This window comes from Curcuma longa, chromosome 20 (genome assembly GCF_044706935.1).
Source record: "Curcuma longa cultivar G26 ecotype Majalengka, Jawa Barat chromosome 20, ITB_CL_G26_1.1, whole genome shotgun sequence".
NCBI classification, from domain to species: domain Eukaryota; kingdom Viridiplantae; phylum Streptophyta; class Magnoliopsida; order Zingiberales; family Zingiberaceae; genus Curcuma; species Curcuma longa.
The window spans coordinates 9,288,975-9,313,865 of NC_133880.1; the positions used below are offsets into that span (position 1 = coordinate 9,288,975).

Genomic DNA, 24,891 nt, shown 5'->3' on the forward strand with positions numbered 1-24,891 from the left:
GGACTTAGCCTTTTCTCCTTGTCGTGACCTTTTCTATAAGAATTCTCATTGAGTGAATTGTAAGTCGTTCATACTAAGGTTTAAAATATCGAGTCGTGTCGGAGTTTCGGTTCCGGACTGGAACGATATAGTTTCGGTACCATATCGTACCGTGTCAGTATAGTTTCAGTATTTCTAAAATATAAAATATATTAATTAAAATAAAAAATTTAATCTAAATATTTATTAAAAAAATTGATAATTTTATTGATTTTAATAAAGCCTATTTAAATTATCCGAATTATAACTTTGAATTATAGCTAGGAATTGGTTATTAAAATGTAATTAAAACCCTAAGTTTTTAAAAAAAGAAAAAAAGAAAAATCGCGCACTGCGCGATCGGTAAGCGCGGCCCGCGCGGAGCGTCGTTGGGCCCTAACGGCATTGCCAGCCCCGGGCGGCGCCTCCGGCGGTGTCGTCGAGGCCGCGCGGCGCCTCCGACGATGTCGCTGAGGTCGCGCGATGCCTCCGGAGGCGTTCCTGATGAGTGACATTTTTGCAAGTAGATTAGGGCTAGATTGGACTGGTTTTGACCACATTTCATATCATAAGTAGGGATTTTAGACTATTTCTTTAATTTGGATAAATTTATGGATTTTATTGCAATTTGCATTAATTTATAGAAATTTATGGATATTAATTTGTGCACGTTATTTTTACATAAACTTAAATTTGAAGGATGGGTTCAGTTGGATTCGAAATCAACTTAATCCAAACTGATGGTTCAACTTGTGTGCAATTTGAAGATCAATTTAGATCAATCCAAAGAAATCAGCTAAACCCAAGGTAAATTCGGGCTAAATCAGTTAAATGCCTCAGCTCAAGCCCAACCCAAACTCAATTCAAGCTAAATTTCAACAATGTGATTGAGCTGGACCATGTCAATGTTGGATAAAAGGAGAGAGAGTTCAACCCAAATCCAATTCAGATCATTTCAACCAGGCCAACAAAGCAAGCCCAACAATTTCGACTCACTGTTCAGGCCCAACATTAACAGCCCAAGCCACTTCAATAAAATCGGTCCGGTCTGGTTCATCAAATGCGGTCCGGTTCAGTCAAAAGCAGCCTGTCCAGTGGTTCATCGCGTTAGGTTAAAAACAGAAGACGGCTTACGAAGAATTAGGCTCAGCGCATTTCTTCTCTTCCGCGATTTCTACACTGTTCATCGTCTTCGCCGCCGCGATTCCGAGCCGTCGCCCGCGCACGTTCCTTCGTCATCTCCCACTCCGATCAACCCCTGAGCTGTGGCCGGCGTCCACGAAGATCCACGAGCACCGTCTCTGGCATCCGCTGCGGCTGTTGCTCGCGTAGAACCCTAAACCCAGTGCCGGAGATTATCTGAGCGGCGGTTCCAAAGGCGAACCAGGTAAATCCGGTTCTTTTGCCTCTACTTCTTTTGCTATCCTTTGGTTTATTTTATTTTTCGAGTTTTATTGACCTTCAATTGAAAGCGTTGCTTCGTTGATTCCCTCTTGAGAATTCGTCCATTCATTTTTATCTATTTGTGGCGGTTATTAAGAGGGTCAATGTTCATCTGGAACTGATAATTGTATTTTCCAATCAAGTGTCAGGAGAAGGCAGAAAGATAAACTAAGTTACATAAGCGGGTTGTGATTAGGCTCTCAGCAGGGTAGAATGTTGTAATTCCAAACTTAAGTTTCATTGGTTGTTTGTCCGTAAATGGAGTTTCATAAGAGTGAACTTACAGATCCGTATGTCATGCATATTGTTGATTTGTATCAAAAAGTTCCTTTTCTGAAAGAGAAATTTTGAGAAGCGTGAGGTGAATGGGTATTTTATAATAACAATAGATCATTATGCCACTTTGGATTTGCTTTTTAAATTTGGGAGTTGATAGAGATTAGGAGACTTAAGAGCTTATTTGTTCTGACGTCAGAGTGAAATAAGAAGTGGCTGGTTGATCAGTTTGACAATTTTAAAACATGTTTATCCAGGTGGCTAGTGTTGGTGATTAACTTAACTGCATCATGATAACAAATAATGAGGTGTTCTATCTGATTTGTACATCGAGTGGTCAGTTTTCGCTTCTCTGGATTAACCGCTTGATAAAATGCACAATCGATGACGTGATCAGTTTTCGCTTCTCCGGAACTCGAAATAGTTAATTGGGCCGGCCCATTAATAAATGGATTGGACGATGTAACAATAAAAAAATAAAGTAAATACTAACATTTATATCAACTAATTAATCTTAAAACTACTTTCACTGTATAAATATGATAAATCAATTTATAATTTGTAGTGTATTATCATATTAATTTGATAAAAACACATACAGTTAAAACTGTATAATTAAGAGATGAAGATCATTGTCTCGGGGCATCTTATCCCAGGGCGATGAGATGGTGAAGTCCATCAACGATGAGATGGATCAGATATTTAGAATTTGAAATTCAACTACGATAAATTTATAAAAATTTTCTCTATAGATTCGTCAATGCTACTTGATAGATTAGGTCGACATCTTCATTTCTTAATTTATCTAGTTAATCGGTAGAAAATTTTTATAGGAGTAGAGTGATCATCCAAAGGATTAATTAGTTCGAAGGACTAGATGTTTAATGTTAATTAAAATAATAAAGATCATTCAATTTAATTTTACACGTCTAAAATTAAATAAAAGGTCTAGTTTCAAAATTTCTAGTGCAAATTTGAAATCTTACTTCTCCTCTATCCATCAATATATGCTTTAAAATTAAGAATTATTATGGTAAAAGGAAGATAGCTAGAAATACCTCTCTAACATATGTTTTAAACTTTGAAATTATTGCCTTTGGAACATGATTGTCGTGATTAAACTCTCCAACTACGGTATAGTTGAGATTCAACGAGGTATTATAGAGATTTTCTCCCTAATAGGTAGTAAAATTCGAGAATGTTAATTATTTGGATGGGCATCCACATGTACTTTTTTGATTTACTTTGATAATCAATAAGTTTTTTTATAAAATTAGATCAGTCATCCGGGCGCTTAGGTACACGATGTTAATTTAAAAAATCAGAATTATTGTCGTAAAAGAAACTACAAAATAGAGCCCAGACTCAATATAGCGAGTAGATCGTACCGGGCCTTTCTCGCCATGAACCAGTTCCATTCCCCACCGAAGTGGCTGGGCCAATGGAGCAGCGAAGGCTGCTACATCAGGTAGGTACTGCTTTACTCCAATCCGTTCGACGGAGGTAGCCTCCACTATACGGCGGGTTCGGTGGACGATGTCGGCGAGGCATTAGGCCGAGCATCTCGCCGGAGTGGCGGACTGAAGCACCCTGATGATGTATATCAGGTCCTCCGTATCAGGTGACACCGCCGATGTGTTTTTGAAAATTTAAATTTTTGAAAATTTGACATATAATGGAAGAGTGTAGTGCATTGAAGATATTTATGATGTCCATGCCTAATTCTAACATTTCTAAAAAAAATTGTATATATACGACAATTGTCTTGAAGTTTGAAACTTTGGAAACCTTTGATCACTGTTGTTAATGATTTCAAGTTGCTACTTCTGAGCATGTATAAGCTCTGAGACAGTTCAGAAACTTAATAACACTTTGAATAAGTTTGATTAGAGCTTTGTAAATCTATCAATGAATTTTGACTGAACTCTATCGATGAACTTAGGGGATTTGAATTTTTAAAAAATTGACATATAATGGAAGAATTGAGTGCATTGAAGGTATTTATCATGTCCATTTATAATTTCGACATCCCTACAATAAATTGTGTACTCAATTATTTTAAAGTCTGAAATTTTGAATCACTATTATTAACAATTTTAAGTTGATAGATTTGGGCACATATAGACTACAAGATTGTAAAATACCGGAAACTTGGGGGTTAAATTATAAATAAATTAATCCTACTTACAACTAATCCTTAAGTTAATTAGAGGGTTAAAGTATTAATAGGGTAATTAATCAAACCCTAAGTCTTATAATTGGATATATATAGGTTAATGGGTTATATGGATAAATGGGCTTAAACCTAACCCGATCCGTTAAAATCCAATAAGAAACCCTAACCTATAAGCTACAGCACCGCGATTTTTCTCTTGCTCTTCCGCGACGTTTTCCTCTGCTCCACCGCGGTATCCTCTGTTTCTTCCCCTTCACGCTGATCGCGCGACCGTCGGAGCCAGCAGTCGGAGCCGGCAACGAGGGAAGCTGCCGGAGTGAAGGGTCTTCAACTTCGGGCTGCCTTCTTGTCAGTGGAGGCGCGATCCTGCTTGTGGAGGTGACGGGCGGCGGCGGTGAATCGGAGAAGAAGGAGAGATCGGTAAGGATGTTGAGTTAGGTTTTCGGTTTGGGCTTGGTTTTTGAGCTTAGAGCTATGGTTTATCAGATTTTCGGGCTTGGACCTTGGATCGGAGGATTGTTGTTGGTTCGGCCGCAAGCACGAAGAGGAATCGAAGAACGGTAAGCCGAGATCTTGACTTCTTAGGGTTTGTTGGGTTGAATCTTATTAGATCAGCCTTGAATCTTCCCTAATCTTGAATCTATTTAGGTTGTTGATCAAATTTCTTTTTCCCCCACAGCTTGTTGTGTTTTGAATCCGGTTGGTGTTGGTTTGGGTTACGGCAGCAAGAAGAAAAGGGAAACAGAGCCTAGGGCAGGAACGGCTTGATTAGTGCTATCTGATTGGAGGTAAGATCTTCCCTTGAGTGTGTTTAACCTATGCTCAGCAATAGATGGTAGGATGATCTTGGGATTTTGGGTACTATTTTTATAGGTGGAACAGGCGGAACCGAAGCTTGATTGGAGTTTGGTAGTGGGTGATTAGTTGATGGGGTTTAGTAATCCAATCACGATTGATTGGGTTTGTATAGGATTAGATCTTGAATGAATTGTTAGGTTGAATCTAAGTTAAGTGGGGTTGTGAGCGGAGGATTAACCACGGTTAAGTTAACTGATTAGTTGGGTTAAACTGTTTAAGTTGGTTATTGTAATTTAATACAGTATTGTTGTAATAAATGTGGTTTTGTCGTTTATTGCAGGATCGTGATTTGATTGGTCCTATTATTCTCGGAGTTTATTTTCTAGGGGGTTCTAGTTGTCTACGATCGTTGAGACCAGGTGGGTACCCTGTACTTAGTCAATACAGGTTCACTTTCCGTGCATGCTTTGTTGCTACTTTACCAATTCTGTTGCTACTCATATTGTTTGAGGTGTTGATCTAGTTGGTACCTATTGATAATCATCATTTGATACTTACTTGTTGACCTTGTGACACTCTGATTCCTATCATGTTGATACCTTTGCTATTTATGTCAGTTACTCTGTTGATACTAGAGTAAACTTATAGTATTTATAATGAGTCCGATCAAAGTTCTCTAGATCTATTAATGTGTTTTGACCAAAACTCATTGATGGATCATGAACTTAAGGGATTTGAATTTTTGACAAATCAACATGTAATAGAAGAATTGAGTGGTTACGACAGCAGTTAGATAATCAAGATATAAAATTTTATACACTTAAAATAATATATCTCGTAGTATAAATTTCTCTTAAACCTCTCTTATACTATTTCATCATTTTTCATACTCTCTTTTATTCTCTTATCAATACTCTTCATGATTTAAGTTATAAATCAATTTACAAATATAAATTTTATATGAATGACGATTACACACAGATGAATGACACGCAATACATCCAAAACGAATTTCATCATAAACATATATAAATATGTACATATGGTTGACGATTCACAATCCATTTGGTAAACATGTATCCTATATATATAGGATTAACAATTCACAATCCACTTGGTAAATATGTATTGTATATATATAGGGGTGAACAACCTATAATTCATCCAATACGAGATACATTACAAATATGTATAAAGGATCCATAAGCCACTCAATACAAAGTATATAATGTGTATGCGCATATACATACATACATATATAAGATAAATGGCTCGTAATCTATCTGAATATATCTCACATAGAATAGTATGAACGACCTACAATTCACTCAATGAGAAAGTCTTCTTATAGAAAAGGTCACGAGAAGGAGAAAAGGCTAAGTCCAAGAAGTTTTAAAAAAATTTACAACTACCTTTCTTTAATTAATATTTTTTAATTATTTTTATTGACTATGAATATATTATAAAATGTCATTCAAAAATCAAAAGGTAGTCATGACATTTAAGATATAAACTAAATCCAAGGAAAAATAACCACGTTAGTCTAGGTTTAAAAAGACATGCAAAACATTTGGTCATTGTAATTATATTTGGTATACTAGTGAACACAAAATTTATTAAAATCGAGATTTTTCTTCTTTTATTGATATATTTTACAAGAGAATTAGAATCAACAAGAGCACTAACTTACAACTGATTAATATTTGTTGGGTATAATCTAAAATAAGGGTAAGTCTTGGGTGAAGAGATAGTTTAACCCTCAATTGGCTCAGCCACATGGTCGACTAAAGGCATGACACTTGTGCACCTATATATATCATTATAGCTTGATTAGTAGTTATACATTAAAATCCCCTACTAGTTATGGAGACAAGATATATGATATTCACAATTAACATGACCTTTGATCAACTTATTCAAAAACCATATTGGTTAGACAACTTGCCACCTCAGGAATGTATTATCTTTTCACCTCATAGGGAGCCATCAAATCACCTCAAGATCATCATCTTAATTTTCACCTCATAAGCCACAAATCATTTCATAAACAAGATGACTCTTTAATCAAAATAAATTTCCATTTCAACTTATCCAACTCTTCATCTCATAAGTCTACAGTGATTTATGGTTTCAGTTGGTAAGCAATCAATTCTCCTTTATTTTTAACAAGGAACACAACGAAACCTATAATTTGTTAAGAATTCATTTTTTGGGTGATTAATTACATCAATGGGAACAAATAACACTACTAAATGAATGAGAAAGATGTGCTTAGATTATCATAATATGTTTACAATTCAAGAGCCTTGTGCTAAAAAAGGGGTTCTATTTTCAGTATTATTGCTAGTATGATTTATCCTGTTAAGTAGACAAAAGAGTTCTTTGATTGTCATTCTAATAAATTAGCACAGTTTATTGTGTTTTTTTAATTCATACATTTGCCTTTAAAGATATTCTATTGACTTTTTTTTTCATACTATTATACAGAGGTATACTTCGGATTGTACCAACCGTGATTATGCCAATCGTTATTACAAAGTATATTTTACAATCATGGAAAGGAGCACTTGTGCTTTATATCGTTTGGTTTCTTTACCAATGCAAAATCAATTTATGAAAAAGGCTTTGATGGAGGTTCAAAACCGGATGATATTTGATAAATTATTATCTTTCAGCATAACATTAGGAGTAATACGATTTACCCATGCAGTCTGTTATAAATTTTGTTGGCATGTATACTTTAATTTTTTTTGTTGGATGAAATCTTAATATTTATTCTAAGTTACCAAATTATTGTTAGTATTCATATGGTCATTGTTGTCTAATTTATCATTTTATTGTATTTTCTTTTTCATTGTAGGTGTGTGTATAACTTTTGTTGCCAAAGACTTATTTAGAAATGTATTGAGTGGCTTTTATTTACAATTGACAAAGCCTTTTACAATTGGAGACGTTATACAGGTATTTAATCTTATGCATATCTTTGTTGAAAACTAATATTGTGTTATGCTACAATGGTAAAATAATATTAGTTGTATTTTAACATTTACTATTTGATTTCTGCTTTCAACTATAACATTTGTTAATTCTTATCTTTGTTGAAAACTAATATTGTGTTATGCTACAATGGTAAAATAATATTAGTTGTATTTTAACATTTACTATTTGATTTCTGCTTTCAACTATAACATTTGTTAATTCTTATTGATAGAATCATAGTTGTTTTAGAAGGGTAGTCTTGATACAATAATAAAATTGTTGTTGTGTGACCGTGTAGTCAGGATTTGAGTCGCGAAAATAGTTTTTTTGCAATGTAAGATAAAATTGCGTACGATAGACACAGTGTTGTCTAACTCTTTCTCGAGACCTCGCATTGGAGAGAGTTTTATGCATTAGATTGTCTTTAGGTTTCTCATTTTTAGCTTGATTGTATATATATATCTTAAAACAATTGATAAAATATACAAGTTTCTTAATTCTTTTTGTATTTATATTTTTTGATATTCACATTTGCTTTATCAATCAAAATGTTAATCATTAATGCTTTTGAACATGCAGATTGGGGCAACAAAAGGTCAAGTGATAAAAATGGAAATCATTAACATATTCTTATCCTCAGCCAATTCTAATGGATCCACGTCATAATTCCAAACTCATTATTTTTAAATCAGGTGAGTAATTCATTATTATTATACTAGAACATTAAGTACTAAAAAATCCTATTTCTAATTGAGTTTGATTTTTAATTTTAAGTTGATTCTTAAGTTTCCATGTTATGAGTTTAGTAATTAGTTTTTTTTATATCCCAAAGCTTAGTGACTAGTTGTACTTTGTTAAAATATTTTTGTTTGATAGCTAAATAAACACCTTGCTTATTTTGGTAAATTGCGATCATTTATTCTTTCCTATTTCATGAAAATAGATGTATACCGTTACCAAGATCTCCCAATCTCCCAGAGCTCATAATGAATGTAAGTCTCTCTAAAAAAATTTTTGAATTATTTTTTGTTTATTGATTTTGTTACCTTGAAATTGAAGGTGCGTTTACCATAAGTTTGTCCATATTTCAGGAAAGATGAACCTACAGAGATTATGCAACAAAATGGTGCTCTAACTTGAAAGAATTGTAACTGTGATCTGTGTTTTCTGGAATTGTAACTGTGATCTATGCTTTTTGAATTTGTTTAATCGTTTGGAGATTTAGTTTGTTTTTGACAGACTTTTGAATGTTTGGATATGTTTTTGTTGTATTCAATGAAATTAGACAAGATTTTGATACTATAATTAGATCTCTTGTTGGATAACTTCTTCATCAAACAGGACTTTAGACATAGCTTTCATTGGGAACTTCACTTCAGACAAGTCTCGTCGTCAACAAGTGAGTTCCCCATCGATGGCATTAACATCCTTCCCATGATTTGGTAACGGATTCACATTCACATCGGGTTCTCCTGTTCTCCTTTTGCCTGAACTTTGAGTTATATGAATTTTATGACTATTATTCTCATGTAGTTTGATACCTTAGCTCCATATTATCATACATCAAATAATATGTTCTAAGAGTATTTTAGCTGTTCAATATTGCTTATGTACTTTATCATCTGTATATCATATAATATATTGATTATTTTTTCAAGTTTGCTATTTTGGTATTTACCCTAGCAACCTGAAATCTTTTAGTTCTATCTATAATTGTTTTGGTAATTGAATTTTTTATTATCCTTCCACAATTTGCATCAGTTTTACTAAATCAACCTCATGAAGTTATGTATTTTCTTGACATTTTTTTTTCTGGTTTGCATAGGACAACCAGAATATAGAAGGGTAGAATCCAACAGTAAAGGAAAGGAAGCTCTAGTATTATCTTCAGATAATGAAACGCTTGTGCCTTCTGTTCATGGGCCAAAAGTAAGTAGCGTCTGTGACAGCGAGAGCAGTCATTCTGGGGAGAATAAGAATCTATCAGCACCACTGAGCAGTAATCTGAACCAGTTAAAGTTGGGTAAGCATCCCATTCCTAACAAAAAAGTGAATTTAGAGACCAAGTACCAACCAGAGGAATGGATGTTAATTGAGAAAGAACCAGGAATTCTGAAGCAATTAAATCTTGCAATTGTGAGAAACCGATTATTAAGCCCGAGCATGATTTTTTCCACCTATTGTTTATCTTACCTTTTTTTTTGCCATGAAATTAATTAATAAATTTACAAGGTTGGCCATGTGGACTCTGGAAAATCTACCTTATCTGGAAGATTGCTACATCTTTTGGGAAAAGTCTCTAAGAAAGAAATGCATAAATATGAAAAAGAGTCTAAAGAAAAGGTATATTTACGATGCATATATATGTATATATACTAGATGCTAACACTGATGCGTGCCCCATAATTCATATCTCTCTCTGTTCCTATTACTACTATCCTTTTTTCCTACAAATTCAGTAGATAATCAAGCCATTATTTAATGCAGGGAAAAGGTTCATTTGCTTATGCATGGGCAATGGATGAGAGCACTGAAGAGAGGGAAAGGGGAGTGACCATGACTGTTGCCGTTGCATACTTTGACTCCAAGAAGTATCATGTTGTTTTACTTGACTCTTCTGGTCACAAAGATTTTGTTCCAAATATGATTTCAGGTGTGGCACAAGCTGATGCAGCCATTCTCGTTGTGGATGCATCAACTGGCTCGTTTGAGGCAGGTATGGATGGTTATTGTATTGGACAAACAAGGGAGCATGCTCAACTAGTTAGAAGTTTTGGTGTTGAGCAAATCATTGTCGCTGTTAATAAGATGGATGTTGTGGGGGTATTCTAAGGAAAGATTTGATTTTATAAAATCACAGCTTGGTGCATTTCTTCGTTCCTGTGGCTTCAAGGATTCCTCAATCATTTGGGTTCCTCTTAGTGCGGTAGAAAACCAGAATCTGGTTACAACCTCTACTGATATTAGGTTATCTTCCTGGTAAGATTAGTATCATTTATTTGCTTGTAAATTGCAATTAAAAATTGAATCTTTATAATTAAGTTCTTTGAATATTTTAGTATATGTAGGAAAATGAGGCAAATAATTTTGGGCTATCTTGGGCTATATGTAGGAAAATATTTTCTTCCATCATTTATCATACTTTGTCGGGGCTGTACTGTATGTTGCTTGATAAAGAAAAAAAAAGGGGAAGAGCTAGAATGCACCTTATGATCATTTGCATATGCAATATTTTTTGTGGATATAGAACTAATAATTCCATTGGCTATTGCTAAAGCTGATCTAATATATCTTTCTATCTTAAAGTGCAAAAAAATTGTATTTGATTATTATAAGTTAAAGAAAAATTATTTTGGAGATCTATGATGCACTCTAATAAGAAAGTGGCATGTTTTTTGAAGCAACTACGTTAGCAGTTAATGAAAACAAATAATAGGACTGTTCCGGCCAAAAACCGACGACAGTCAACCCACCGGTCAAGAAGATGCCACCTCAACCGATGCGGGCCCGGGTAGGAAGAAGACCTGCAAGATTAACACGAACGAACGGATTAGCTGGCGCCGGGGGATCCCGGCAGGCCACTCCGACGCTCAAGTCAGTTTTCCAAAGTGAAGATAGTAGTAGATGAAAGAACAGTGTATTAGTTGGAATGCAAGAGAATCTCCCCTTTGTTCATACCTGCGTGCGAAGTAATATACCTCCCAAGAGAACCTTCCATCTGACAGAAAGGGCAGACGATGGAGGTATCTGAGGGGACCAAGCCTGGACGTGTCTGACAGCTGCGCAGACAGGAGGGCATCTAGGAAACATCGGCGATACTCCTATACCTGCTTTGCGGTCAGATGTCATACGTCACCTTCGTCGTTTAGCTGCAAGTAGAAAGATAGCTGTCGAGATAGGATAAGGCATGGGGATATGGGCGCAGCCTTCTCCTGTGCGCGCCGTTCGCACGCTTAACTGTCGGTGTGGCAGTTGGGTGATAGTGAGACCTGAGCATGAGTAATTGTCGGAGTGGGGAAAGGTACCCGGAACCAGCGAGAATTGGGTTTAGCCGGGTAGTGTGACTAAGGCCCATGGCCAGGCGGACAGGGCAGATCGACCATCAGGCACATGTTTAGGAAAGCGAAAGGGCTCAGGACAGCCATGGGAGGTATTGGCCGAGTATATGATGGTGAGGCTAGGCACACACGAAGTCCGTGTCTATTGGGTTAAGATCGGAGAATGAGTACCAAGTACCTTTGGGAAACCATGCGAGAGATTAGGGTCGGCCTAAGCGTGGCCCAAAACCTCCTATCCCGGACAGGGGAGGTGAAGGCCCCATTTGGTCGGGCAAGAAGCCATGACCTATATCCGGGCAAGCCAAGTGCTGTGACGGGATGGTGGGCGAGACGCCTGGTTTGGCCGAGGAGAATGGTTAATCAATATTAGATTGAACGGCGACCAGAGTTGCCCGGGTAATACTCCAGCAATGTGAGGTATCCTCGGGCCATGCTATGATTGCGTTGTCCCGGGAAGACAGGTGAAAAGCCGGTGCTGGCCGGGCCGACAATGTCGGGATTCCTCGCGAAAATGATATACCCAGGGAGACCGGGCGCCGGGCCCGTCAACCCGGGTAAGTTCCCCGGGCCCCTCACGTCCTTACCCTCGAGGCTTGGATGGTGGACCCGACGGTTGGCCAGGTAGGCCGAGCTATTGACCTTTCCGGCCACATAGGACCGGGTAAGACCTTCTTGACTATGGACCCCGGGAACGGCCAGATAGGGCTGCCTATTGACCCTCCCTGCCACGGGGGACCGGGCAAGACCTACCGTATCACAAGTCTCCCCACCAAGTCTAGTCGAAGGAGGTGCATCGACTGACTAGACATGTCGCTTATTCGGATGAGCTCTCCAACCCTGCCTCGAAGGTCGTGCGGAAAGAGCGCGCAGCCCAAGCAGGGTGTTAGTCTGACGTGTCACCCAAATGACGTCAGGCACGTGCTAATGTCAGGCTTTAGATGATATGGCTTGGGTATGTGCAGGGAAACTAGTCATTTGCCGCCGCACGGGCACGCAACCCTTTTCATCGTACGGTGTTGATCGGTCCTTGGGAGGATAGTCACTTTATCGAACGGTTCTCACTTTCGGAGGTAGGGTATAAATGACTCCTGTGGTGGCTTTTTGCTGTGTTACTGTTTCGCCACCGTCTTCTCTGCCGCCGTGCTACTCCTTCTCTGGCAGCTTTGCCCCCGGTTCTCCTTTCTTCCAACAATGTCCTCCGAAACTCCCTGGTATGTGCTTCAAGTTTCTGGGTGCGATAAGGCCACACTTTTGCTCCTTCGTTCCCAATACTCCATCCCTAGAGATCATACTTTTGGCCGCCCCACCGCGAGTTATCGTCCTCACAGGCCACCACCAGGGTATGCCACCTTCTTTTTGAACCAGCTATCTGGGGGCTTGCGATTCCCCCTCCATGCTTTCTTTCACGAGTTGGCAGATTTTTATCGCATAAACATCGCCCAGCTTTCCCCAGAATCCTTCCAACTTATATGTGGGACGGTTGTTGTCTGTCGTCTGTACAACATTCCTTTAGATGCCTCCTTATTCCACTCCTTCTATTTGTTAAGGGCTTCTCGGATAGGTCTCTTCTCCCTCACTGCTCGGCCAGGTTACGAGTTCTTGAGCAATCTTCGTCCCGCGGATGAGGGATGGGAGGAGCATTTTTTCTACATCCACCCTCCTCAAGCGTACTCCTGGGCCGGCCGCTGGGCCAGGAATCTGCCATCACTGCCCTCCCCCTCCTCCAATAGAGCTGTAAGTGAAGCGCGTCGTCTACTTGAGGGCCTCAGCTTTGACGTGCAGAAGATCATCCGCAACGAGGCCTTGTTGCACCGTACCGGGTTGAGTCCGGCCAACATCCCGCTGGGAGATACTCTGTGTAAGTGTGGCATGGGTGTTCTGAGATGATACTGCCTTACTGTCTGACTGATGCTATATTTCTTGGCAGATCGAGTGATATCGGAGCATTCTATTAACGGGGTCATAAAGTGGGAATTGGCCCGCCCAAACAACCTTCGAGTGGAAGGGGATCCCCCTGGGGATTCTTGGTTCAAGATACCCACAACGACTAAGACCAAGAAGAAAAACTCCCAAAGATCCAAAACGAGCACTGCGCCTCCGACGACTAGGTCGCGGGGACCTAGCAGGCTATTTCCGAAGACTGAGACTCAGCGGTCGTCAGAGGCGTCACCGGTGACACGACCACGAAGTGCCAGACAGCCGTTGAGGGCGACACCTTTATCGACTCTGCCTCCCCTACCTGAGACGGCGGCGCCCGATGTCTTGACGGAAACTGCTGCGGGTGCTCTCCTGAGGTGGTACCATTCCAGGGGGCCAGCGCGGCTAGGGAATCTCCTGAAGCTGCGCCTTTGTGTGAGGCTTCCCCCATTTGTGCCCCGCCAGCCACAGTGCCGGGGTCAAGGCTAGAGGAAGAACGACCCCGTGGAAAGGGGGTGGTGATATACTCCCCGAGTCGGGCGGATAATCGGAAGCGTCGCCTGGATGAGATCACTCCTCCGGCTTCCCCCGACTGCTCTCCCCGAACTCATGCTAAGGGGAAAAGGCCTGCTAGGGGAAGTGAACCTTCTACCGCCGAACCGGAGGAACAGGTGGAGCTGCCTTGGGATTCCTCCTCTCCGGAGTGGGCTAGACCGGCGGCTGGGTTCTTCTTGACTTTACCTCCTCCTGGCGCTTCTTCCTCTTCTACTCATCCTACCAGATTCCGAGGAGATACCAGCCTGGTGGGCGCCCCCGAAGCTGTGCAGGAGCGGCTCCGACGTTATGAGCGGGAGGTGCTCCCGAGGTTAGGTCCACTCGATATTAGTGAGAGTTTGGTCGAGCTGCAGATGAAGGTAATCAAATGTTCCCCGAACGATAATAACTACTCATAACCATGCCTGACCTTTTCTATTGCTTTGGTGGATCAGGCGGTACGATCGCAGGAGGCCCTACGCCAGCACTTACTTACGTTGGAAAGGGACTACGCGATCTTAGAGGACGAGACAGCGGTCCTTCGGGGTCAGCAACCTCCGCATGCAACACCGGTGGTCACCTACAGGTCCATGATGGAGCTGCAAGAAGAGCTGGAGCGAGAGGTCGAGGCTCGTCGGAAGGTCGAGGAAGAATACAAAGATTATAAGGATTGGACCAAGGACCTTCACCGATACGTGCAAGAGCTGAAGGACCAATCCCTAGCCGACAAGTGCGCCATGGAGACTGCTCGGGCCTACGAGCGACAGGCCCGGGATGATCACTTACAGGCGGAATATTTGTTGGCTCGTCAGGAAGAGGAAGGACGAGCTTTACAGAGGGAGGTTGATGCCCTGAGGCATCGGCTGGCAGAGTCACAAACCCGCGAGGCGGGCCTAAGGTCAGATGTGTACAAATTGACGGCTAGCCAGAGAAGACGTGGGAAGCTACTGTTTGAATTGGGTGCACGGGGAATGGTTCGCCAACTCTCCCAGGCAGGGATAAGCACTCGTGGACTGGATCCCCGATCATTGGATATCCGCCAGCTGTGGGCAGAAGTTCCCGCCTCAGTGAGGGCTTTCTTCGATGATGCCGAGGCCAGTACCTCGAGATCAACTCCTCAGACTGTCTCAGCCCAAGCTCCGGGGACAGGCATAATCCCAGCGATTCCCGTTGTTGCTCCGTCCGTCGAGAATCTGGCCAGCACTAACACACCAGATCCTTCTTGCCCGCTGCCACCGGGGAACCATCACAGTTCGCTAGCCAAGTGCCACCGAGCATTCGCAGAAAGGAGGCGGAGAGCCGATAACTTTCCAATGATCGGCCGAGATTTCTCCCTTGCTTTTGTTTTGTGGTAACCTATGTTCTAGTCAATGTCTGTGAACTTTCCAGGAGAAAATTTTATTTATCAATTTTTATGTGTTCTAACCGTCAATGCCCTGATTAAGCAGAGGGTTATGTTCCTAAATAATGCTTGGCCCACATAATGAATTTGGCGTCTAAAGCTGCCTTCCCGGGCTTTGACGGGTACCCAAGATCGAGAGCCCCTTTAAAGGTATATGGGCTAACGGGGACGAGGAATGATGATGATAACGGCATTAAATGTCGGGATAGGATATCAGCCTCGACAAAGGTGAACATACCTTTTGTTTACTGACGGGTGACGTGAGATGCGGCGTGCCAGGCTTGTCCGTTTCGGAGGGTGGCCACGTGTCACATGGCGATAGGTCCCTGACAAGAGTCGTGTTAGCGAGTACGACAGGTGCTTGACCGTCGGATCTTAACTGCCCGGATCGGACGTCTTGCTTCAAAATGATAAACACCTCAATCTTTCTTCGTTCGACTTCTCTCCTAAGTCATTCATCGGCAGGGTTTCTTCGTTTCTGCGCGTTTTTTCCTTCTCAGGCCTGGGCTCCTCGTAAGTTTTCCTTCCTCCAGCCAATTCTTCCTTTCGTTGTACTTCTAGTCTATCTGCTTCCTCGTCTCATGTCGGATCCCGGGGAGTGGTATGGGTGGATGCGGTCGACCTGCACCCAGGATATCCTTTCTCGGCTGCAAGCGGAAGGGAAAATACCCGGCGATCATGAGGTTCGCCTTCCCTCTGCTGGAGATACGATACATCGACCCCCGTCGGGCTTCTTGACTTGTTTTCTGAAACAGATAACCTATGGTCTTAGGTTTCCCATACCCCCCTTCTTCCTGGACGTAGCGAGACTTTTTGGTATCAGTCCGACACAGTTAGCCCCCAATGCGTATTGTCAGTTATGTGGAGCGATCATAGTGTGTAAAGCATACCGAATTGCCCTAGATGCCCAGTTGTTCTGTGCCCTATTTAGCTGTAAAGAAGGTGAAAGCGGGGTCTATTATTTCCGGAGCCGGCAAAGGCATACTTTCTTGGCCGAACTACCATCCTCACATAAAGGATGGAAAGAGTGTTTTTTCTATGTGAGGCCACCATCTCCTAACCCGTGGCCATGGGTGTGGAACACCGGTCCACCTTCAATACCTCCTTTAGCCGATTGTCGTCGGTCGCGTGTTTTCCAACAGGCTGTATCCACCTTAGGGGCCTTGAAATTCCGGGTGGGCCGCCTCATCAATAATGAAGGACTATTATTTCAAGCAGGCCTGAGCCAAATTCAGGCGCCAGGAGGAGCTCCTTTACGTAAGCTTTCCTTTTGACGTAGTAATTCCCGTTATACTAACTAACTTTCTTGCTATCCTTGCAGGAAAAATATTCAAAAAGGCTGCGATGGGCGATTCTTTCTTCCCTGTTTTAGACTGGGGAGAGGACACATTAGAGGAATATATAAGGGCTTCCGGGGCTGGCGGGGCCCCTCAAGTGCCGGCGGACCCCACGTTATCGCTGCCACCTCCCCTGCAAGAGATAGCCGACCAACCGGGGCTCATTGCGGGGGTGCATGGAGATGAAGGGACCTTGGCCGAGGGACATGGTGAATTCGACTCGGCCGCTATAGAAGCAATGTGGGAAGAGGATATGGAGCTTCCGCCATACTCTGAGGGGCACCAGCAGCACGGCTGTGCTGATGAACGTGCCGAACCGGAATTGCCCGGTACTGAGCCAGAGGCTATGACCCTGGCCGGGCTGCAAGCGGACTTCTCGGCGGAACAGGAACAGGCAAAATCTTCTGGTGGTGGATGGCATCCCATGGGTCCGCCTTCTCCGCAGCACAGCCACATCATCACAATCTCGCCGGGAGATAGCCCTCCGATGAAGAAGCGTCGGATGTCTCGGCGACGGCGGATCCTACAGGCGGAGGTTTCCTCTGGTCTAGGGGAGGAGCAACCGGATGGGACGAGTTTAAGAGAAGACAGGGCCGAGGCTACAAGCTATCCTTCAGATCCGCCGGAAGGTGTTGACGTGAGGAGGCCGTCGCCGATTGGTGAACCCGAGGTAGGTGATTTGGCTGGGCACCATACGCCAATCCTCCCTACGTCTACACCACTTGAGTGGTGTAGGGATATGCTAGGGCCCGTGGATAAGGTAACTTGCAAGTTCTTTGCATTGTCCTCTGACGACTCCTTTCTTACGCGCGTTTGTTTCCAGTTTTCTCGGAATCTCCATGTTTTGTATGACATGCTGGAAGGGGCAGCGACTGCGGCTGATAAAGCAGCGAAACAGCTCGAAGAGAAACGAGTTGCAGCTGAGGCGGCCCGAGATGAGGCGAGAGCTGAGACGGAGCAATACCGCAGGCAGTCTGCGGAGCATCTTGCTCGGTTACTGACCTTGAGAAGGAGCTGGTCTATCAGAAAGGGTTGGTCGAGTTAGCTAGCCAAAAGGAGCAAAGAATGGCTGAGTCCTATGCCCGTGCCGTGAAACTGCTCGAGGAGAAGGAGAAAGAGCAAGAACAGCTCCGCCAGCAATTAAACATGGCTCGGGAACGGGAGGCCACTCTCAGCGCCGACTTAGCCGACGTCAAGGCTGTCCGTGACCAGGCCCAACACGACCTGGCGAACTTAAAGGCGGAGTTAGCAGCGTATCAGGCTGGAGAAGCTGAACGATTGGAGGGGGCAAGGAGGGATTATCGCGCCTCGTCAGACTTTACCCAGTTATTGGAGCGAGAAGGCTTCCAAGCCTTCCAGCACGGGATGATGGCAGCTCTTCGTCAACTGCATCGGTTGGGCCTTGTTCCCCCCAATCAAAAACTGAGCATCCTTAAGCCGGCCCAGGACTGGGCGGAACTGAAGAGAGGAGGGCAGCAAGGACGAGCGCCAGGTGTCGGGTCCATGCCAGTTGCCCCGGCTTCTTCGAGTACTCGGGGGAGTGCAACGGCTGCCATGGTGCAGGAGGCGGGGTCTACCCCTGTTCCACAAGCTTCGCCGGGCACTGTCGAGGCCCCCACGACCGACCAATGTTAAAGTCGGGCGAGTCGTTATACGGCTGTTTGTTATTCCTTTTCCTTTTGGCAATCTTGACGCGGTTGTGGACATGGCTCAGGATTGTGTGTCCTACTTGATATATATATATGGTGTGAACTGCACTGTTTCCTGGTATGTTTTCCCGCGAACCGTCTTTTCGTTGGTTTCCGGTACTCTTCGGATCCTGAGACCCACATTCTTAAACCCGTTAAGATCAAATCTGACGGTTGGGCTGCTAGCCAGGCGACTATATATATGCCTTCGCCAGGGGGTCTTGCTCTCCTCCCCATTACTTCTAAAGTTCTTTCCAGGAGAAGCCATGGACGTGGCTACCTTGATCCAACACTTAAAGGAGGTCCTCAGAGAACAAGCAGAAGCCGATCAGCAGGCCAGAGCCCGGGAGCGAAGGGTCGCTGAACTTCACAAAGCGTTTCGGGCGCTAGAGCGAGAGCGTCGGACGAACAGCAAGTGGGCTTTCTTACTGGCCCAGGAGATACGCGTGGCTACTCAACGGGTACAAGAACTGGAGCAGGACAGGAAACTCAAGGCCGTGTTCAGCAGGTTCAGCAAGAGCTGGCGGTTGCGAGGGCTGAGGTCCAGTCGGCGCAGAAACTACTCCAGGAGGACCAAAGGAAACTAGACAAGTTAGAGCAAGGGTTAGCTGAGGCGACTCTCCTCAGGACGTACCTTCCTTCTTCCTCCTCTGGTGATGGACCAGGCGAAACCAGTTCGAGCTCATGAACTGTCGTCGTTGTTTCTCTACTTTTGTTGTTGCCTTCTCCTTCCTCCTTTCTCACGCAGCTTATTGTTTCGTATCTTCCAAACGATGAATGAATGGGTGCGCTCCTAAGTAGGGTAAAAATCCATACAATTTTTCAATCCCCGCTGATTTTATCCGTTACCGGATATTCAGATTGATCCCTTGCGTCGGGAAGGATCTTTATGTGCTATCTCGATCACTGCGACTGACATTGATTATCCGTCCATTTGTATTCTTCCCGACTTATTGCGCGTTAATTATTACCCCGCTTCCGGAGCACGAACCATCGCCATGCTAGCACCGGAAGGGCATTGGTGGTTCCTTCGCTCGTAGTATAAATATGATGGAAGTCACACCTTTTCTTCTCGCTTTCATTTTTCCGATGGGTTTGTTTTCCCCTCTCTTGCTCCCTTCTTCCGCCACTCGAAGCACAGGTGCACAGTGCCACCATAGAGAGGTACATTCAACAATTGATAGAAGAGAAGGAGGCGGCGAAGAGAGAGGCCAGGACTTGGGCTCTCAATGCGGCCCGCCACTATGCTCGTGCTCAGCGGTTGGAAGCAGAGCGAGATGAGGCCCAGACTCAGCTTGCAGCGCGGGAACAAGAACATATCGACGCTATGTCTCGGGCGGCCACCCTGCAAGAGGATCTAACCGCCGCCCTCAATCGTGCACGAGCGTTTGAGCGAAGTTTGGCGGAAGATCTCCGCCAAGCCAGAGAACTGAAAGAAGAGTTCATGGATGGAGTGGCCCGAGCAAGGGTCATGGAGCGTGAACTGATCGAGTCGGGTTCTGGTTTCGGCCCGACGGCGCTTCCTCCAGATGAGTCGGACGTGAAGGGTGATAATCATTAATCTAAACTTGTATAACATATCATTTTCAGATCATTTTTCCTCTCAATAATAAGCGTGATCACGAACCAACCATAAACTCTGCGTTCTTTCTTTCCCTATTCTCTGTGTATAGTGGTTTGAAACAGACAGTTGTCACCTTTCCTATGACCCGGTAGCGTGTTTGAATTATCCATATCGGCCCGTATCTGTACAGCAGTGGGTCTGTCAAGTCAGGTGTCATTAAGGGGGGCCTTACCTGCACCATCTCCTAGGATGTTGTTCACGCTATTAAAGTATCTGGGATAGAAAAAGGCAATCCGTGAAGTGACGGGCATTTATGGCAGACCCTTTGGTATGGGTGTCCGCCGGGCAAAAGGGAGGTTCGCAGAAAACGACGAGGAGTTATGGTCGACTCTTCGTTTTTCGTACTCGCTGAGCAGCGATGTCTCAGATCTAGAGGGGAAGGGTTACGGGGAAGACGATCGGACGGTAACCGTCGTACCCTCAGGGCTATAAATAGGACCCTAAGGACAATCCTCTACCCAAGTCATTCCAACCCTTTTGCTTCTTTCTTCCTCACTCTGACGATGGACCCGGCGTTAATGGAGAGGCAGCTTAAGAAGTTGAAGAAAGAAAAAGAGCAAATGGACCAAATTTTAGAATCCTGCATCCAGAGCGCCACTTCTTCCCGGGAGCAGCTGTCGAAGCTTCAGCCAAAGTACTTGGCTTTGGCCGACAAGAATGCCCAGCTAGAGGAAAAGCTGGCGGTCACGGGCTCACGGGCCAAGCTCCCCGCATGGTCTGAGGCGGAGGCTCGGAAAGCGGGGATGGAAGGCTCCCCGAACCCAGATAATTTCATTCGGCAAAACCATATCGAAAAAATGCATATTGATAATTACTTGGAATACTATAGTTTCTCTAAAACAAATAATATTTTCTTTTTTTTAATTAATAAAAAAGTAATAGATTTTAAAAAATACTTTTTAAATATTTCTACCCAGGAAATCGCGGTTCGAAATCTGGAGGGGGAGGCGGCGGGGATGGTATTTAAATTATGATAAATGGGGCGGGATGCGTTACGGGGGGGAGTCTCCCCCTCCCTACCTCGGACTCAACTAGGGGAGGCGGCAACGATACGGGATGCGTTCGTCGCGACCTCGGACTAGTTCGTCGCGACCTCTAGTTTTACCACCCCATCCGCCCAGGGAGACCGACGTCCGACCAAGCTACGCTTGGCTCTGGACGTGGGTCTTCCTGTGTTTGCTCCGCAGACGGAGAGACGGAGCGTACTCCGCGCTCTTTGGCGTGGTGGGGCCCCCTTCCCTGGTGAGCATCGGCAACCAATTGGAGATGGCGAGATGACCCCCATCCCATGAGGTGCTGTACCAGGGCACCTGGGGTTATTCCTCTCCATTTGTCAACGGGAATTAGGTTCCATTGACTCTTGGAGGGGCGTTACCGTGGGCGTGCGGGGATGAAGCCCCTTCCATTGGTCGGCGGAATATCGAATTCCACTGACCAATTGAAGGATATTACCGTGAGTACACGGTAATAATTTTGGTATTCTAAACTTATGTTTCATTCGGGGCTTGTTTCCTTTGTTCTATGCTCTCTTCTATTATGTAATGTTGGGGCATGAAATAAAACCCAGTTTATTATGTCAACTTGGTTGTATAAAGGCTGTTTTGAAGGGTATGTGATTGCATAACTTGAATGTCACGAGGTAAATATTTGTACGAGATTGCGGGTGGGTAATAATATGAACTTGCATGTTATCAAGATAAACAAAGTGCTGTAATGATAGTAAATGTCGAAAGAAAATAGAACATGTAACATCGTGACCATGTGAGACAAGTTTACCCAGAACCACCCAAGAGGACCGTAATCCAGAACCAAGCGTGACCGAGAGGATGCCGGGAAGTCTAAACCCGAGAAGGTCAGACCCGGGCATGCACGGGGTCGGGGAGGTGGAGAGCTCATAACCCGGAGCGGAGAGGCTTAAGTGGCCTTAATACATAACCCGGGCTGGCAAGGACTGCGGTATGAAGCCCAGGGAGCCACAGTATGAATCTGGTGAGGCCGGGGAGCTATGATATGCAGCCCAGAGAATCAAGAAACCAGGGTATGCGCTCGGGGAGGCTGCAGAGAAACCCTGAGGAGCAAATTGCGAGCGTACAGAAACCCATAGCATGCGTGCCCACGGAGTAAGGAAGCCACAATACAATATAAGGCAGGCTGAGGAGCCGCACAAGAAATCCACTCGGGCCATGAGGCCACTAGAGCACCAGGGAATCCCAAGGAACCATATAAGAAAACCGGTGAGGCCAAGAATCGCTAGTATGTAGCCTAACCCGGCTGGGCAGGAGCCATATCAGGAAGCCGGGAAAGCTGATGAGCCATATAAGAAAACCCATAAGGCTGAGAAGCCATAGTATGCAAACCAGAAAGACCGTAGGGCAGCGATAAGGGTTAACGAGGCGGAGGTGCCTTGATAAGAGTTAATGAAGGCTGTGGAGCCCGGATAATAGTTAAGGAGTCTTGATAAGAATTGATGAAGGCGGAGAAGCCTTGATAAGAGTTGATGAAGGCTGAGGAGCCTTGACAGGATAAGGATTGATGAGTGGGCGAGGCTGAGGAGCCTGGATAAGAGTTTATGAAGGCTGAGGAGCCCTGATAAGAGTTGATGAAGGCGAAGGAGCCTTGATAAGAGTTGATGAAGGCTGAGGAGCCTTTAGCTTTGAGACACTATCCTGCCCGGTGGTGAACTAAGACCATCTGCGACTGTCTGAGTGGATCTGGGCGAGTTCTGAAGTCGCTAGCGCGGAGCTAGGAATCCTTGCATGTCGTAAGGCGGCGGCCATCAGCGACTAGGCTAAGAGGGCCGAGGAGTTCTGAAGTCGCTAGCGCGGAGCTAGCTAGGAATCCTTGCCATGTCGTAAGGCTGCGACCATTAGCGACTGGGCTGAGGGGGCCGAGGAGTTCTGAAGTCGCTAGCGCGGGGCTAGGAATCCTTGCCTGTCGTAAGGCTGCGGCCATTAGCGACTGGGCTGAGGGGGCCGAGGAGTTCTGAAGTCGCTAGCGCGAAGCTAGGAATCCTTGCCTGTCGTAAGGCTGCGGCCATCAACGACTGGGCTGAGGGGGTCGAGGAGTTCTGAAGTCGCTAGCGTGGGGCTTGGAATCCTTGCCTGTCGTAAGGCTGCGGCCATCAACGACTGGGCTAAGGGGGCCGAGGAGTTCTGAAGTCGTTAGCACGGGGCTAGGAATCCTTGCCTGTCGTAAGGCTGCGGCCATCAGCGACTGGGCTGAGGGGGCCGAGGAGTTCTGAAATCGCTAGCGCGGAGCTAGGAATCCTTGCCTGTCGTAAGGCTGCGGCCATCAGCGACTGGGCTGAGGGGGCCGAGGAGTTCTGAAATCGCTAGCGCGGAGCTAGGAATCCTTGCCTGTCGTAAGGCTGCGACCATCAGCGACTGGGCTGAGGGGACCGAGGTATCTGAGAAGTACACATGACCAAATTTTTGATAGTTTGTATATCAAACAATGAGTATACAAAAACTTAGTAAGGATACAGGGAAGGATATAGTTCAGGTATGATAGGGGCGGAGGTGTGTAGCGTGCCATGGCCGAGGAAGCTTGTTGCCTTGTGCGTCAGCCAGGTAGTAAGATCCTCCGTCGAGCCGGCATGTCACCCGGTAGGGACCTTCCCCACCGAGGCTCGAGCTTCCCAACACCCTCTAATGGCTTCCTTTTCTTCCATATGAAGTCGCCCACATGAAAAGAATGATGATTGACCCGCTTGTTGTAGGCTAAGCTCATACGTTGTCGGTAGGCGAACAGGCGGATGTTGGTCTGCTCCCTTGTTTCAGTGATCAAGTCGAGCTCCATTGCTCGATGCTGGGTATTGTCCTCTGCTCCTTGGTAGGCTTCGATCCTCGCCGAGCCGCACCCGATCTCTACTGGGACAACAACTTCACCTCCATATACCAGGTGGAAGGGTGTCAATCCTGTGCTGTCGCGCGGTGTCGTCTGATACGCCCAGAGGATATTAGGTAACTCTTCCACCCATGATCCGCCGACATGGTCTAGTTTGATCTTTAACCCTCGAACCAGCTCTCGATTCACCACCTCCGTTTGTCCGTTGCTTTGAGGATAGTACACTGAAGTGAAGGCCTGTTGGATGCCCAAACCTTTACACCACTCTTGTAGCTTTCTTCCTTGGAACTGTCTCCCATTATCCGAGACTAACTTGCGGGGTATGCCAAAGCGGCATACAAAATTTTGCCACATAGGAACTTCAACACGTTCTTCTCCGTGATGTTAGCCAGGGGCTCGGCTTCCACCCACTTGGAGAAGTAATCAACTGCTACCAACAAGAATTTCTTCTGTCCAGGACCGGCCGGGAAAGGACAATATCCATGTTGGTGCACAATATCTATACCCCATTGATCGAAGGGGCAGGAAACAGTGGAAGTCCTCAACGGCTCCGTTGGTTGGTGAGAGACTGTCTGGTGCTTCTGACAGCTGAGGCAGCTACGAACGAGCTGGGAGGCATCATTTTGCATAGTCGGTGAGAAATATCCAACAAGCAATGTCTTGCGAACAAGAGTTCGCCCTCCAGCGTGGTTACCACAACATCCTTGATGTATCTCCTTGAGAACATACTCAGCTTCATCTGATCCCAAGCATTTCAACAAGGGTCGAGAGAAGGCTCTCTTAGGGACGAATTCT

At 44.6% G+C, this 24,891-nt stretch overlaps 1 protein-coding gene and 1 long non-coding RNA gene across 2 annotated transcripts; both read left to right on the forward strand.

Annotated features, from left to right (window-relative positions):
• The first annotated feature begins 4,129 nt into the window (after positions 1-4,129).
• Positions 4,130-5,133, forward strand: LOC141812928 (uncharacterized). Its single transcript, XR_012600369.1, has 4 exons — positions 4,130-4,333; positions 4,400-4,473; positions 4,593-4,701; positions 5,052-5,133. It is a non-coding gene; the product is annotated as an uncharacterized LOC141812928 (long non-coding RNA).
• Positions 5,134-8,995: 3,862 nt separating this feature from the next.
• LOC141813021 (uncharacterized) lies at positions 8,996-10,756 on the forward strand (the record flags this gene model as incomplete). The annotated part of the gene is given in 5 exon segments (XM_074700934.1): positions 8,996-9,089; positions 9,516-9,826; positions 9,923-10,033; positions 10,178-10,510; positions 10,512-10,756. Coding segments are annotated over 5 exon segments (1,011 nt in total), but the record flags the coding sequence as incomplete, so codon positions are not given.
• Positions 10,757-24,891: the final 14,135 nt, after the last annotated feature.